Source organism: Meles meles, chromosome 11 (assembly GCF_922984935.1).
Source record: "Meles meles chromosome 11, mMelMel3.1 paternal haplotype, whole genome shotgun sequence".
In the NCBI taxonomy this organism is placed as follows: domain Eukaryota; kingdom Metazoa; phylum Chordata; class Mammalia; order Carnivora; family Mustelidae; genus Meles; species Meles meles.
Genome location: NC_060076.1, coordinates 31819013 through 31835797, shown reverse-complemented (window position 1 = coordinate 31835797; position 16785 = coordinate 31819013). Strand labels below are relative to the sequence as shown.

Below are 16785 nucleotides of genomic sequence, written 5' to 3'. Positions count from 1 at the left end.
CTGAAGATGGTCCCGCCTCTGACTCCCTCCTAGATAAATTCTGAATCGGAGGGCTTAGGAGACCATGTGGGAGGACCAGGGGCCAGGACTTTTTTCCGAAGTCAGTACCCGGTCTGCCAGTCAGAAGCACGGGAAGACATGCCTGAGGACATTGGGGGCCACCACTGGAGGAATGTGGGATCTCTAGGCCGATAGACGGTGTCCCTCGCTTTTGGGGGAGCGGAAGGTTGCTGGCAGCTTTGGACTTTTTCTGAGAAAAAAAATTTTTTTTTATTTATTTATAAATAATCTAATACTAGTAAACCTCCCAGTACTTTTCCCTCATGGGAAACAGGAGTATTAATAGTACTCAGCTGATAGTAGTTATAAGCCTTAAAGTGTAGTTTGTAGAGCACCTGGCACCCTGACCCCGGCAAGTGTGAGTGCAGTTCTTCAAAATGTTTGAGCTGTTTTCTGTGAAACATGAATTCAGAAATTTTTAGAAAGCCTTTTTTATGTTGAAAGTTTTACAATTACGGAGAAGTTGCAAAAGTAATGCAGTTCTCTCCAGCTTTAAAGTTAACGCCTTATATGACGATAGTACAATTCTGAAAGGTTAGCAAGTATCATTGGTACAATTTTATTCAAGCTACCACCATCTTTCAGATTTCATAATTTTTTATCCTAATGTCCTTTTCTTTCTGTTCGAGGATCCAGTATAAGGTCCCATATTGCATTTAATGGCATAGTCTACTCCTTAGTCTTTTCTTGTCTTTCCTCCCCTTGACACTTTTGAAGTACCCTGTCAGTTATAATGTAGAGTGTCCCTCAGGTTTTATCGGATGTTTTCTTATGATTAGATGAAGGTTATGCATTTTTGTTGATACCACAGAAGTGGATGTACCCTTCTCAGTTCTTCATATGAGGGATTCATGTTATGATACACTGCTTTTGATATTGATCACTTGGTTAAGGTGGTGTCTGCTAGGATTCTCTGCTGTAAATTTACTACTTTACCCTTGAAATGAATCGATATCTTGGGAGAGTTTCTAAACTATGCAAATATCTCGTTTCTCCTCAAACTTTCACTTGTTGATTTTACCATCCAGTGGTGGATCTTGCCTTCAGTGATTATTACTTTGATCTTCTAATGATTGGAGTTCTGTGAGGAAGAGCTGTCCCTTGCCCATTTGTTTATTCATTTATTTTTTTGTATCAGTATGGACTCATCTATTTTACTATTGGTTATTTTTGTTGTTTATATTATGTTTCCAGTTGTCCAGCTTTGGCCTTTGGGAGTTTTTTCAGGTTGTTTCCTTTTGACAGGCCTCCTTCACTTTTTGAGAACTTCCTAACTTTCTGGCACCATAAGATGTTCCAGGATTGTCTTGTGTTTTCTCTGTCCCAGCCCTACAATCCTCCACTTTTCCAAGGGCCCATGGTTTCCTTTTTTGAAGAGTAGTATTTAAACATCAAGATCAAGGGACTAGGTGTGCTCATTGCTACTGGAGTATTATTATTTGTGGTTCCTGGCAGAAGACATTAATATATATAAGTATAAATATATGTATTATTTATTTTTATAAATACTTGTCCTTTATAAATCATGTTACACATTTATTATTTATGTAATTATAAAAGACTAAATATTTACTTATATTATTTATATTCATTGTGTTTATTTATAAATATATGTGTATATTTCTTAGCTTTGTACATGTGTATCCACATATTCCATGGATATACACGTACACACACACATATACCCATGCGTACACAAAGATTTGTTTTTTGTTTATCTGTATATATGTATTCATACATCTGTGTATATATATTTTTAAAAATAAAAATTCATTCTGAAAGTTCCATTTGTAAACGAACACCACAGCATTCATTCTAGTCATGCGCCTTATTTGTTACTTCTTCTTTTGACAGAAATCTGGCTTTCGTGTTCTACAGAATATTTTCTTATTTGCTCAATTCTCATATAAAGGGTTTTCAGGATTTCTAACCCATATAAAAAACAAATTTGCTAATTAGAATACAGTTGTGTGTAGTTCTTTTTGTCTTTAGCTTCATGGTATCCAATTAAAATAGTGTTTTCCAGAGTTACCTAGATTATTTTCTTCCCCTACTTTCAGTGTGGTTATGCTGTTCATTGGTAATACGGTTTTGTTTTTATTAGTTTGTGTTCCATTTTGTGTTCCTCTACATTTTGTTTTTGTTTTTTAGTTTTCAAAAATTCACTATTTGTAATACACAGTTCTGTGAGTTTTGACAAATGCATATAATTGTGTATCTACCACCCAGACTGTCATGACACAGAACAATTCTGTTGCCCCAGATATTCCATTACACTTAAAAAAAAAAAAAAAGTTACAAGGAAATCAACTCTACAGAAGTTTGGGAAATTAGGTATTTTTGTATGTTTTTGTCTTGTCTTTTTCATAGGCATATTTTACACAGTTGTGATAATGTAAATGTATTTTTTATTTTTGTCATTTATTTATATCAGAAAAATGATACTTTTTTGACTGAAAAATCAAGAAATGCTGAAATACTTGTTTTTCAGTTAATTTTAACAACACATTTTGTATGTTGGATTACATACCTTCCTTTAACAACTTAACAAACTACTGCTGTCCAATTTTCTGTTTTCATAACATCACGATTTATGCAATTATTTGAATGTTATGTTCTCATTTTAGTGTATATAGGCATTTTATTATAATTTTATAGAAATGGAAATTGTGGAGAGATGAAAAAAATACTGGCCAGAAGGAGACCAAGAGTTGGAAAAGTCTCTTGGGAGGTTCTTGGGGCAGAATGTCTTCCCTTATAGATAGATGGTCCTTAGGAGTCAGTAGGTTTTCCTTGGACATGGAAAGCTGAGGGGCAGAATCATACATAACTCTGACCTGGAAATGTCACTTTGGGAACTGAAAAAATCTATCATCATCGTGTAGGGGAATAGTGCAAACAAGTCAAATATCTAATAATTGGGATTTGTTATGTATGCTATAAACTGGTTAGTGGAGGAGAAGAAAAAATCATTAGAGTTGTATATCAAATGACATAAATGATGCCTATAAAAGGGCATTTGGACAGAAGGAGCATCACTGCAAAGCCAAAAGTAGAGATTGGGTGATAATACTTAGATTGTGTGAATCTGTTTATGAACATTGTATTTTCTTGTTCAAATAATAGGGAACTCTAGGAAGTTTTTGTTCAGAGGAGTAGCATATTGCAAATTGTGTTTTTGAGGAAAAATTGGAAAGGGGATAGAGTCTAAAAGCAGCCTAAATAAGACACTTGTAAGTTGCTGTGCATATTGCATTACTTGGAGTGATGGGATTAGAAATGATGAAGAAAGTATCTGTGAAGAAATATTTTAGTTCCATCCGTGTCTATTGAAAACCATGTGTGGTTAAAAAAAAAAAAAGGAACGGTGGTAGATAAAAAGATACCTTCCTATAGGATATAACCTGCATGGTAGAAAAAAATGCAAGCAATGTGATAAACTGGGAACATTGTGAGACAAATAACTGATAATTTATGAGTCTATTATATGTTAAATATAATAAGAAAAAGATATCCTCTATAGTAAAATAGATACATAGCACCAGCAAGTAATTAATAAGAAAGGCAAATGGCTAGTAAATCAATGCCCCCAGTAATTTAAGGAATGCAAAATAAAACAATAATGGGACACAATTTTTGAATGTCTAAGGAGAATGCTATTACCATGTATTGGTGAGAATATGGGTACTTGGATATTTTGATATGCTGCTAGTAGGCATGTAAACAGGCACAACCATTTGGGACATTTGGTATCAAAAGACTTAAAAAAGTGTGTGTACCTGTTTGATTTCTAATTATTTATTTTGAAGAAACATCATAGATGGTAGTATGGATTTATGTGTAAGGGTAATTACATTGTAGTACAGTATATAATAGTGGAAAATTGGGAAGAACCTCAATAGCCAACAATAGATGATTAGTTAAATTATGGAGCATCTATGTAATGTAATACTATGCTGCTATAAAAGATGTATTATAGAAAAATAGTCATTTACATGGAAAGATTTATATTATATTTAATCAGGGTATTCAAAATAAATCCTTTATTTTTTCATTCATTCATATATGCACCCGGTAATAGTATACTTTATGATACTCATACCTCCTGGGCTTTCATCTCCTTTGGGTTCATCGTTAAAGTGTGCCTTTTAGTAGTTCTTTTAAAGAGAAAACTTGCTTATAAACTGTTGTGTCTGAAAATGATTATTTTGCCTTCATTTCTGAATAATAATTTACCTGGGCTTATACCAACTCTCTCAACATTTTGAGGATATTCCTGTCTTTTAATAACCTTGCTTTGATGAAAAGTTTGCTGCTTTTGTTGCTTTATTTTATCTTTATCTCTGGTTTGCCTTTTTTAAGATTTTTGTTTGTTTGCCCTTCATGTTCTGTAATTTCCCTTCCATGTGTTGGTAAATTTTTTTTTTTTAATTTATGCCACTTGGGGCTTATGTGCATTTTTGATTTGAGGTCTTGCATCTTAATTCTCAGCATGTTCTCTTGAATAATGCCCTTTCGCCACTTTCCTTATTCTCTTATGGGACTCCTATTTGTATTGAGCTACTCATTTTATCTTCTATGTTTTTCATCTCTTTATTCCTCTGTGTTCTGACTGATATCTTCCAATCAATAGTTCTCCCTTCAGCTGCATAGTTTATTGTTTAACCCATTTTTGAGGTTTTTATTTCTCAATTTGTACTTGGTTTTTTTAGATTAGCCTGCTACTATTTTGTAGTATTATCTAATATTTAAAAGGATTCTATTCTTTCCAACTGTATGTATTTTAATTTTTTTTTTTTTAGGTTACTATCTGTAGTCCCTTAGCTATGAATTTTCCTGTTTTGTTGGGTCTGTGGACTGTCGACAATGAACTTCTGTATGTGTCTCCAATTCCCACTCACTACTGTAGCTGCTGAACTCTCTTTATCTTTGGTGTGTGGAGATTTCCCTTTTTTGCTTTCAAGCTTAAACATAAAAAATGAACTTAACATTAAAAAAACTTAAACATAAAAAAATGAACTTACTAAGTTGATGAGATACTCTGTATAACCAACACTTCGAGATTTTCAACTGTGAAAGGAAGTTTCAACATTATTTAGATTTATAGTTAATGCTTCTGCTGTGATATCATAAAAGAAATTTTTTAATATCATAAAAGCAATGGACTCTATTCTCTGACATAACTCAAAAATACATTCACAATTATTCATAAAGATTCAGTGACTCCATAAAGTATATTTGTGAACCTCTGTCTGTGTGGACCCTGGTTTAAGACCCCATAACCCACTGGGATTAACATAGTCATTTTTTTTTCTTTTTTTAAATACAGGAGAGGTTGTGGGCTAATGAGATGGCAAAAAGTAAGCTTGTACAACAGTGGTTTTTAAGCTTAGTTAAGCAGTGGAGCCCTTTACTGATGTAAAATCTAATATGCTCAAATTTATGAAATAGATATAAGTAAATTTTCTCCAACTGAAGCAGGGATGGGGTCCTAGAGCCTGCTCATTTGCTATCCTCTACCCTGACCTACTCTGGCCCCAAAGGCATACTCTTGGACATTCCGGAATAGTGGTAGGAAACTGTTGGTTAATTAGAAAGAGCATTTGATTGTACTCTCAGGAATCCTGGGTTATTATTATTCCAGCTTATTCCAGCTCTGTTGTTAACTGTTTATTTGTATTGGTTTTGGACAACACTAATCACTTTGTAAGAAAGGGAAAAGGCAGTTTAAATGACATCATTGAGAAGAATTGCATATGATGTTATAATATATTTGAAGTATATAATTACATAGTTACATCAAGAGGTTAGAAATGGAGTTTGATACAAGCAGAAATGTTATGAAATTTTTTCTTCTGGTTTTGCCATCTGACATCTTTTAAAAAAAGGTTAACCATGGTCCAAGATACATTGGGAAATGAAAACTTGGACAGTAAACTCATAGTTTAAAAATAAAAAAAAGGTATTTAAGTGTATACATTCTTATTTGGAAAAGGGCCTGGAAAGACATACATCAAAATGGAAAGAGTAGTTAACTGTGGGTAAGGAGATGATTGATTTTATTTTATCCTCTTCTTCATATTTTCTAAACATTTTAAAGTGCATATTCATCTGTAGAAAGAAAAAGTTTTCAAAATAAAAGATTTCTTTAAAAAAGTCATTCAAGTTCAGAATTAAGTTGAATATATAGAATAAATTATAAAATTAATTAATTGTTTTTAAAAATAATAGAAACTGATTAAAAACATTCTTAAATACTCCCCTTTTAGGTTTTTCTATGTGAGTGAAGACAGTCACTGCAAGTAGAAGTGACACAGCATTTTTTTAGGATGTCTGAAGATGAAGAAAAAGTGAAATTACGCCGTCTTGAACCAGCTATCCAGAAATTCATTAAGATAGTAATCCCAACAGACCTGGAGAGGCTAAGAAAGCACCAGATAAATATTGAGAAGGTGGGCTGTTTTTCATTTTCTACCACAAGAAACAGTTGCAAATTCTGATTTATACTTGTGCATTTCAGCCAAATTTAGAATATTAGATTAGATAAGAGGCTTTGGTAAAACATCCATCTCCTATTGATTTAGTAACATTCATTTTTTTTCATCTGGGTTTTTGTTTTACAACTACATCTGGTATTATTCCTTTTTTAGGGAGGGATTTAGGAATAGAAACTATACCTTTTAAACTGTACATATTGACATACTGGGCAGTTAATTAAAATACAAATTGTCTGATAGTGCACCATAATGTGAAGGCAGTGAACTTTGGCTAATGGGCCTGCCTTAATTTCCTTCACCCTATGGCTAGTTTTTTGAACTTTGGTATCTATCAATAACTCCTATCCTCTTCAGGTGCTCATAGAATAAAGAGGTAAATCATTGTGTGAAAGAGGGAGTTTCCCAAACTGACTTCTTCCCTCTGAGGAAAGCCCCAAATTGAGAAATACCACCTGGAGGTTAGTTTAGGAAATAGGTGAGAAAGAACTAGTCTCCTGGATCATGGTGAAGGTGACATAGAAACTGGACTGGCCAGCATCTAATGGAATAGTTTTGGCATTCATGGGAACATAGGGTTTACTACTGAGCATTGACTTGGCAGATTATATTGTTTTATTTGCTGTAGGATAGTCAGTGGGATTTGCTACTTCAAAAAGACCTCCCCCATATAAATTTTAAGCTGTGGTGGGAGGTGGGGTGGAAGTGGTCATTAAACCTTTCAGTGTAAACAATATTCATCACCCTCACCTGAGTACCTTCTATAACTAAGAAGTGTCAGCTTTTATATTCCCCGTAGATACCATTTGTCTTCCTAGTGTCTAAATCTTTTCAAAAAGTATAGAAAATAAGCACCAGGAATATTAAGATGAAAAATTTTAAAGCAAATATGAAGCTATCTAGAACTCAAGATTGCTATTTTGTCATCTCTTTTTTCTTTATTTGTAAGCAATAAGTTCTGTGACTTTCTAGGGTGGAGGAGTTTTCTGGTAAACTGGTGAGTCTTATCATAAGCAGAAACAAATTACAGGGCTCCATGCTTTGATTAATGAGGAGGGCTCATTCCTTTAGCACTGTAACAATATAGAAATCAAGTTGTTTACTCTGGTTGACCATATCTGGGTGGCAGATAAGGTATATTTTAAAGTCCTGAGCTCATATCAAAGCGCTCAGTTACAGAGATGACTAGAATTTGGCAGATGTATTGATCCTGAAACCTAGACATAGGTGGGCTATGCTCTGTTAAGATCATTTCTTTCCTTTATTGCCCTATATTACCTTTGAGGTTTGGCATGTCTTTTTTTTTTTTTTTTTTTTTTTTTTTTTTTTTTTTTTTTTTTAAAGATTTCATTTATTTATTTGACAGAGAGAGAGATCACAAGTAGGCAGAGAGGCAGGCAGAGAGAGAGGAGGAAGCAGGCTCCCTGCAGAGCAGAGAGCCCGACGCGGGGCTCGATCCCAGGACCCTGAGATCATGACCTGAGCCGAAGGCAGCGGCTTAATCCACTGAGCCACCCAGGCGCCCCGAGGTTTGGCATGTCTTAAATTTCCCTTTTCTTATACTTATTCTGTATAAAGTGCCTGCAGTCATATCCTCAGATCCTAGCCACACATACCACCCAGTCAGTCATCAATGGAAAAGCCAGAACCCTGGGAACATGGAAGGTGGGGATAGGAAAGGATATATTATTGATTTGATTAGTTGTGCCAAACTTCATAAGAATATTATTCCAGAGTAATACTGATCTTTCTCTGCCTTAACATTTTTCCTTTAGCATTTTGTGAAATTCTTACTTAATGTGAAATTTTTAGACAATGTCAGAATAATTATAATTTACAATATAGGTGATGTCTGAAGCTAAGCAAACTCATGCTGATCTGTGTTTTATTCAGTACTCTTGGTCATTATACTATCTCTAGGATTTCTAGTTTTACTATGAAAGTGACTTTTATGTCGCTTTTTATATAAGCTTGGATAACATATTTTAATAGTTTATGGCAATGTGAAAACATTTAAAAGCTGTGTTCACTGTGGACAAAAGAGTTATGAACTAGGTTTGGATTCCAGGTGTTTGACAGTGCCACACTTTAAAAAAGGCATATTCTTCCTGGGGGAAGGGTGTAGAAAGATAAAATATTTATTATGTTAGCCGTCAGTCATCCAATATGAATTTAAAAGAAGAAAGTCACACTGAAGAGAAATTGAAGGTAAGCCTTGGTGGAGTGATTCTGCAACATCGGAAAACAATGAGAGTAGTGTGCTGCGCACACCTGGGACTGTATTCCATAGGTCCTTCAGCATTACATTTTATTACACATGATAGACTTGATTAGAACGCAGTGCTGAAATTTGAAGTGTTAGCATTCAGCTTTCTCGGCTGACATAACATAGGCTTAAGCATAGTTAATAGAAACAAGATCATGCTTGGAACATAATTTTCTTTGTTTCATATTGTAGGGTTAGGAGAAAACTTACTGTGTAGCATGTACTGTGTTAGTATATAGTTAAAATACAAGTGGCAGAAAACCCCAAAATAGTGTATTAAATCAGATAGACCTTTTTTGTTTTTGCTTTTATTTTTAACTGCTCATAGTTACAGAGACACTCCGGGGCTGCAGTGGCAGCTCAGCAGTCATTAAAGACCCAGGCTCTTTTTATCCTGCTCTCTGATCCTCAACTTGTTTCTCTCTTGCATGTAAAATAGCAGCTCCAACCTCAGCTATTACATCCACATACCAGCTAAGATGAAATAACGAGAGTTGTATTTTTGATGTGTCCTTTTTTCTGTCAGTTCTCTTTTTTTCTTTTAAAGAGAATCCTCCTGTTCTTGTTTCATGGATGTAATATCATGGCATCTCTCTGGTGATTTTATTTTAAAGTTTTTATCTGCTTCTTTGTCTTCCCTGAGTTTTTTTTTTATTCTAGCTCTCTCTCCCCCAACCTCCCTTCCTCCTTTCTTCTTTGTGTCAGCCTGCAGTATTATCAGCATTCCTTGGTGAGCTGTTGATGTTTAAGAGTGCTAATTGGAAGGTATTTTTGTGCGTAGCAGGAAGTAGGTGGGGTCTTATACGTGGAGGGGTGAGCAGGTGAAGGCTCTGTTTTAATGGGGAACCACCATATACTCTTCTGGAATGTGTTCTGTGAAGACAGGGACAGTGTAGTTGCTTGGGCCTGTAGAGAGAGCACTTGGTAGACTACCTCTTCCTTACATAAACGTTCAACCAAGCCTTCTGCGCCACCATACACATCCTCCTGACTCCTTGGTAGCTGGTACCTCTGTTCACTGAGTCTTTAGGGAGTAGTCATGTGGCTGTTGGCTTGTCACTCACTGCCTCTCACACACCACTCACCCCTTCTGCAGCCTCATGGTGCAGCTTTCTCAGATCTTCTAAGTCAGTTGCAATGTGTCTGTACTCTTTCCAGCTTCTAAAATTTTGTTAAAATTTCTTGTCAACTGATATCTTCTGCTGTATTTTCATGACTCTTTTGAATGTATACCTTTTAAAGTTCTTCATTGCCATTTTTGTTGGGTTTTGGAAAAGAGCAGAGATAAATGCTTGTGTTCAGTCTTCCAGGCTTAATGAGAAGGGAAGTCATTAATTATAAGAAATAAATAAGTTTGGGTGTTTGCTGTCTTTTATTGTTAGCACTGAAAAGTTCATAAAAAGTAGTTGTTGGTTTTTTTTTTTTTAATTTAAATTAGGTTTCTAATCCTCAGGAAGTATACAGTCCAGTTAAGGAAATAAATTAAGAAATAATTCAGAGAATAGTAGTGACATATGATTAAGTGTGAAAGTGAGTGGCATGGACTGTTCAGGTTAGGTGTGAAGCACAAGCTATATGGTACAAAATCAAACCTAGTCAGCCTCATCGATTTGTTATGTATCACTTCATGTATAAGAGCCTTATAATAATATACTTTCAGTGCTCTCTCAGGGTCTTATTACAGTGTTAATGTCATATAATTTGCTTCTGTATTCAATAATACATTGTTGTTATTTTTGTTTTAAACAGAGTTTTCTTTCAAAAAGATTTGAAAAATAAGGAAAAAAATTCTTTTTAAAGATTTTACTTGTTTTAGAGAGATAGAGTGGGGGCAGGGGCAGAGAGAGAGGGAGAGAGTCTTAAGCAGACTCTGCATTCAGTACAGAGCCTGATGTGGGGCTTTGATCTCACGACCCTGAGATCATGACCTGAAAATCAAGAGTCCCCACGCTTGACCAACTGCACCACCCAGGCGCCCCCTCCCCCCACCCTGGCCAAATATTTGCCATTTTCAGTGCTCTTCATTCCTTTGTCTAGGGCCAGGTTTCTCTTCCATTTTCACATCAGCCTGAAGGACTTCCTTTTTTTTTTTTTTTTAAGATTTGTTTGTTTATTTTGAGAGGGAGAGAGATTGAGAGAGAGCACAAGCAAGAGAGAGAGATTCTCAAATGGACTCCACACAGAGCCCATGGGGCAGGGGGGTTCGATGTCATGACCTAAGATCATGATCTGAGCTGAAATAAGAGTTGGATGCTTACCTGACTAAACCACCCAGGCACCCCTATATGGGACATTTTCATGTTTCTGTCCTTTCACAGTATTTTTAGGTTGATTTTTTTCTTCTTTTGACATGTAGTATACCAGTGATACACTGAACACCTACTAACATATTGATTGTTTGATTTTTTATTTCAACCAAAAATAGTATGTGATGTTTGGTGTTGATGTTTGTATTCTACATAAATACTGTGCTATAATGTTACCACATTTTGTTATGGTTCCTGTCAAATGAAGAATTTTCTGTTATCCTGCTCATCAAGTTTCTTGGTTGAAACCCTGAAGGCTAAACATTGCCTTGGTAAAAACTAAAGCATGTATATTTAGTGTTCATTCTCATTTTTGTGTACTTTCTAGTCACAGTATCAATGTTACTTTTTCTCAAAGTCAGATTTTAGTTTTTAATCCTTGACACTATCATTGACAAACTTTTAAAATTCTTGGTAAATAGTAACAATATCTCATGAACACTCTTAATCTTTATTTTTTATTCTTTTACATTCTCATTATTTTTTTCATGTCCAAAGAATTTGCAAGACTGAGCACACTGCCTTTTTTCAGTAAAGTAAATTGTATCTAGTGTTTTTTGTTTTATCATTTGCCAGAGTTTTGTAGGTGATGTTTTCAAAAATTTCCTACTTGTATTGTCATTGGACCATTAACTGACACTATTAAGTCAATAACTTTTAGCTGGTAAGTTTAAGTTTGGTTAGGTGAGTGGGGATTTTGTGGTAACTAGAAGTAATAAGTTTAGTAATTTAAAAACAACAACAAAAAAACCCTGTACCTTTCTTCTCTTTTGTATAGTACCAAAGGTGCAGAATCTGGGATAAGTTGCATGAAGAGCATATCAATGCAGGACGTACAGTTCAGGTAAGGCTATTACATTGTTTCCAGTTAATCAGTATGGAAAAGACAATCTTAAGAAAATTTTGCTAAAATAAATACCCTGTGGTTGGATCCTTTTATGCAAATTTGTAACTATTTCTTTAAGGGTACATTTTTAGCAGGATTTACTGAATCAAATGTCATTTTTAAGATTCTACTAAATCTTAAATATTACTAAAATTTCCTCCAGAAACAATCAACTTACACTCAAAATCAACACCTTTTCCAAAAACCTTACCACCATTAGTATTACCCATTTCTTAAAATTTTGCTGATTAGTAGTTCAAATAATGTTGCTTTATTGTTTTTATCTAGAGTTTTTCTTCAATTGCTTTGAATGGTGAAATTTTTTTTTCATATGTGCCTTGGATAGTAGTATTTCTTTTGTAAATTTCCTGTTCCTGTCTAGACTGGTATTTCTCAGTCAGGTACAGGTATTATCTCTTCTTGTGGCATTATCTCTTCTTGGGGCTCTAGCTTTTTACTCTGCTTTTGTACTTCCTTTCCCCTTATACAATTACATATAGTGTAATTTTTGGTTAAATTATAAATCAGTATTCATTATTTTGTTTATGAAGATATTGTTTCCTTCCAAGCCCAATGGTAAAATAGTATAGTCTTTGCTTTTTATGAAGTTAATAGTTTTTTCTCTTTTTTTTTTCTTACTAGCTTTCTGTGTATTTGTAGTTAATTTTTTTAAATGTTCCACATCTCTGCTACATGCTATCAGTAATAATTTTCTGATGCTCGGATTTACTACGTTCCATTCTTTATGCCGAAGACTCCTTCCTATAGCCCTATTCCTAGTCCCAATCTGGATTTACTTTCTAGGTTTGTTGCACGGCTGCTGTTCTGGAACTTCCTTCAGCTTTTTTCCTGTGTGGGGTCCATGTTTTCTGGGATATCATGTCTTACTCACTTTTGGTTTACTCCATTGTTTTGTTGGAGTACATCTTTTAGTAGGTCTCTAAATAAGGGTACCTTGGAGGTAAATTTTTATGTTATTATGAGTCTGAAAAATACCTTTTTTCTCCTCACATGTGATTACTAATTTCAGTAGGTATAGAATTCTAGTTGGAATTCCTTCAGATATAAAGGTTTTTTAATGTAGCTCTTACTAAAGCTGATATCTGATTTCCCAATTTTTATTTTTCTCTTTGGGAGCTTTTGTAATCTGTTTAATCCCTGGTGTTCTCGAATTTGATCATGGTGTGCTTAGTGTTGGACTCTTTCAATCTAAAAACTTATGTTCTTTATTAGTTCTGGGAAATTTATTTATTTAATCATTTTTAAGGACTTATTTATGTATTTTAGAGAGCATGCACTAGCAGTGGGGAGGGGCAGAGTAAAGAAGAGAGAATGCAAACCACCACTGAGTACAGAGCCCTTTATGGATCCCAAGACCTGGATCATGACCTAGCTGAAATCAAGAATCAGATGTTTAACCAACTGAGCCACCTGGTGGGAAGTTTAAATTATTTGATAATTAATTCCCCTGCTCTTTGCTCTCTCTCTTTTTTTTTAATCTTTAATTGCAAGAGTCAGCAAAATATGGCATTTTCCTTGGAGGAACCTCCAAATATCAGTAGCTGGAGGTTTGTTCTGGTTTAGTTTTCTAAAGAAGAATCCTCATTCTCCTGGGGCAAGTAGACACTTAACTTTTCAGTTATAGAAACAGACTAAGTGAAGGTTGCTAGGGTGTCATTGTTTAGTGCAAGGTTTCACATACATCTCTTTTAGCCCTGTGCTTGGTGTTTCTGAGTCTCTACAGTGGTTTGTTTCTTCAAAGAGTGCATTTCTGGTCATCTTGTATTTCAAAAAGGTTTCTATAGCTGCAGTGTAGTGAATAGATCAGGATAGAGTGAAATGAATGCAAGATATCCTTTAGGAGAGATTACAGAGATAGTGGAGATGGAAAAAAAACAGATTGACTTGAGGTCTCATAGAAATTTGACTTACCTCTTTATATATATATTTTACTGCTTGCTAACTAGATTATGGACCTAAAGATCAGGGATTGTGTCTCTGGTATTTGCGTATCCCACAGTACCTGGTGTTCAGCAAGATTCAGTGTTTATTGAATGATATTAAGCATGTAAAGGTCAATGAGATTATTATGACTAGGATTTCTTACCATCTTCCACTGTTCAGTAGGTCAGTAAAAATCACTTACTTTCTTGAGACAATGGCTATAATCAAAGTGTTTACTGATTAAAGAATATATGTGTATTTACATTATTGATCTCCATCTGGCACAAGCTTTATGTGTGCCATTAAAAGAGTGAGATTGAAACTGTTTTTAGATGTAAGTATTTGTTTAGTTTTATTCATATATGCTCTGAATTTTCTGGATAGGCTAGTTCTTTGCTAGTTTGTGTAAAACTTATTTTTTGGACAGTTTCTGAACAGTTACAGTGGCTTTTCTAGATTTCTCATTATTAGATATATATGAAAAGAACTATCTTTTTACTTTCATTATAGCATCTTTGTTGAAAAGGAATTCTTAATTTAAACATACTCTAATTTTTCAGTCTTGTTTTATGGTCATCCTTAAGGTGTCTTATTCAAGGAATACTTTCTATTCTAAGATCAAAAATTATTTTCCTATATTTTCTAAAACATTTTATTTATTTATTTTTAAAAGATTTTATTCATTTATTTTGACAGAGATAGAGAGCACAAGTAGGCAGAGCGGCAGGCAGAGGGAGAGGGAGAAGCAGGCTCTCCGCTGAGCAGGGAGCCTGACATAGGACTTGATCCCAGGACCCTAAGATCATGACCTAAGCTGAAGGCAGCCGCTTAACCAACTGAGCCACCCAGGCGCCCCTAAAACATTTTTTAAAAATGTTTTTAAATATTTTGCTTTTAACATTTAAGTCTTTAATCCATCTGAAATTTGTGATACGAAGTAGAAACAAATAAAATTTCGCTTATTCTGTTTGGAAAACTAGTTGTCTCACACTATTAACTGATTTCTACAATTCTATTTACATATCACAATTCCATATATGTATGTGTCTGTTGCTGGTCTTTCTATCCCACTGGTCTGTTTGTCTGTTTCTCCATCAAGTTCCACACTATCTTAATTAAGACAGCCTTATGATATGGCTTGATACCTGGTAGGACAGTGCTTCCATTTTCCCCTTTTCGGGAGTGTTTTGGCTGTTCGTGGCCCTTTAGTCTTCCATATGAAATTTGGATCTGCTTGTCAAAGTCCATATACAATCTTGTTTGGAATTTGGGACTTGCATTGGATTTATCCATGATTTAGAGAAAATTGACATATTTAAAATGTCCAGTTTTCCCACCTATGAATATGGGATATTCTTGTACTTTTAATGTGCTTTTTAATATTCTACATACCAGTTGTGGTAGATTTTTAAAGTTACCGGCAAATATTTCCATCTAGTTGGTGTTGCACATTGTGATTATGCAATATGATAGTGCGCTGTGATAGTGCTATATCACAGTATGATTCCCTTCCTGTTGAATCTGGGCGGAGGCAGGAATAATGCCTTCTGATTTCTGAGGGCAAGTCAGAAAGGTCAGATAACTTCCAAAGTGGTTCTCTGAAGGTGCCTGCTCTGGGGGAACTTTGCCATCATGTGAAATGTCAAGCTATCCTCCTTTGGAGGAGATAGATATTCTTTTGAATAATTGGATTAAATCCCTTTGGACTTTATATGTATATATATTTTTAATAATATTTCTCATCTCTTATAAGATCACCCATTTTTCCTGATTTCTTCCTAGTTTTGATTTCTTGTCGTTCCCCCCACCCCAAACTGGCTTTCTAGTTATTGGAAGAAATAATTGGTTATAAACAAGCTTGCTCAAAATTGTCTTTTTTTTTTTTTTTAAGATTTGTTTATTTTGGAAAGCAGTGCATGTACATGAATGGGGGGGGGGGGACAGGGCAAGTGGGGAGGGGCAAAGGGAGTGGGAGAGGGAATCCTCAAGCGGACACCCTGCTGAGCACAGACCCTGAGGCAGGGCTTAATCCCAGGACCCCGAGATAAAGACCTTAGCCTAAATCAGGAGTTGGAGACTTAACCAACTGAGCCACCCAGGTGCCTCACTGCTCAAATTTATCTCTTAAAAAAAGATCTTAGGGGCACCTGTGTGGCTCAGTTGGTTAAGTATCTGTCTTCGGTTTAGGTCATGATCTCAGGTCCTGGGATCAGGCCCTGCATCAGGCTCCCTGCTCCCCCTTTTGCCTCTCTCCTCACTCATGTTCTCTCTCGTTCACTCACTGTGCATGTGTGCGCTCTCTCTCTCTGTCAAATAAGTAATCTTAAAAAAATTCATATAAATGACAACAGCTCCCTCTGCAAAAGAATTCTTATTTCTTTTTATACATAATGCTTTCTCTGCAAGTAAAATCTCATTCTGCTGTATTCTGGGATGATTGTAAGGATTGTTAATCATGTGTGCAAAGTGCTTACATAGCTCTTGTCATAAGTAAGTATTCAGTAAATAAGAGGAATAAGCTTGATTTGATACTTTCACTTTTAACTGCTAGATCAAGCCAAGCAGAAGTGTTAGGTTTTGTTAGTTTAACTTAAAACACATTGTAAATACATTTCATTTTTTCCCACCTTGGTTCGCTTGTCTTGCAAAGGTACAAAATGTGTATTTTTAAAAGTTTAGTCTTTCTTGCCCCCCTCCCCAAGTACTTAACATATAATAATAATAGCTGATAATATAGGATTCTGTAAAATATATCACAACATTAGTGTGAAGGAACTTACCTAAATGTGAATTCATAAAAAGTTAAATAAAATATTTAAATAATAGTTT

General features: G+C 35.0%; 1 protein-coding gene across 2 annotated transcripts in view; it reads left to right on the top strand.

The window, feature by feature from the left end:
* Window positions 1-16785, top strand: part of STX17 (syntaxin 17) — a 68055-nt gene that overhangs the window by 519 nt on the left and 50751 nt on the right. Inside the window, exons 1-3 of one of the 2 annotated variants that reach the window (XM_046022642.1) lie at window positions 4876-4992; window positions 6330-6512; window positions 11905-11970. In XM_046022642.1, coding sequence (XP_045878598.1) covers window positions 6390-6512; window positions 11905-11970 — 189 coding nt within the window. In that variant the 5' untranslated portion in view covers window positions 4876-4992; window positions 6330-6389. Of the gene's footprint in view, window positions 1-4875; window positions 4993-6329; window positions 6513-11904; window positions 11971-16785 lie in introns of those variants that run through there. The other variant, XM_046022641.1, reaches the window with a different exon arrangement.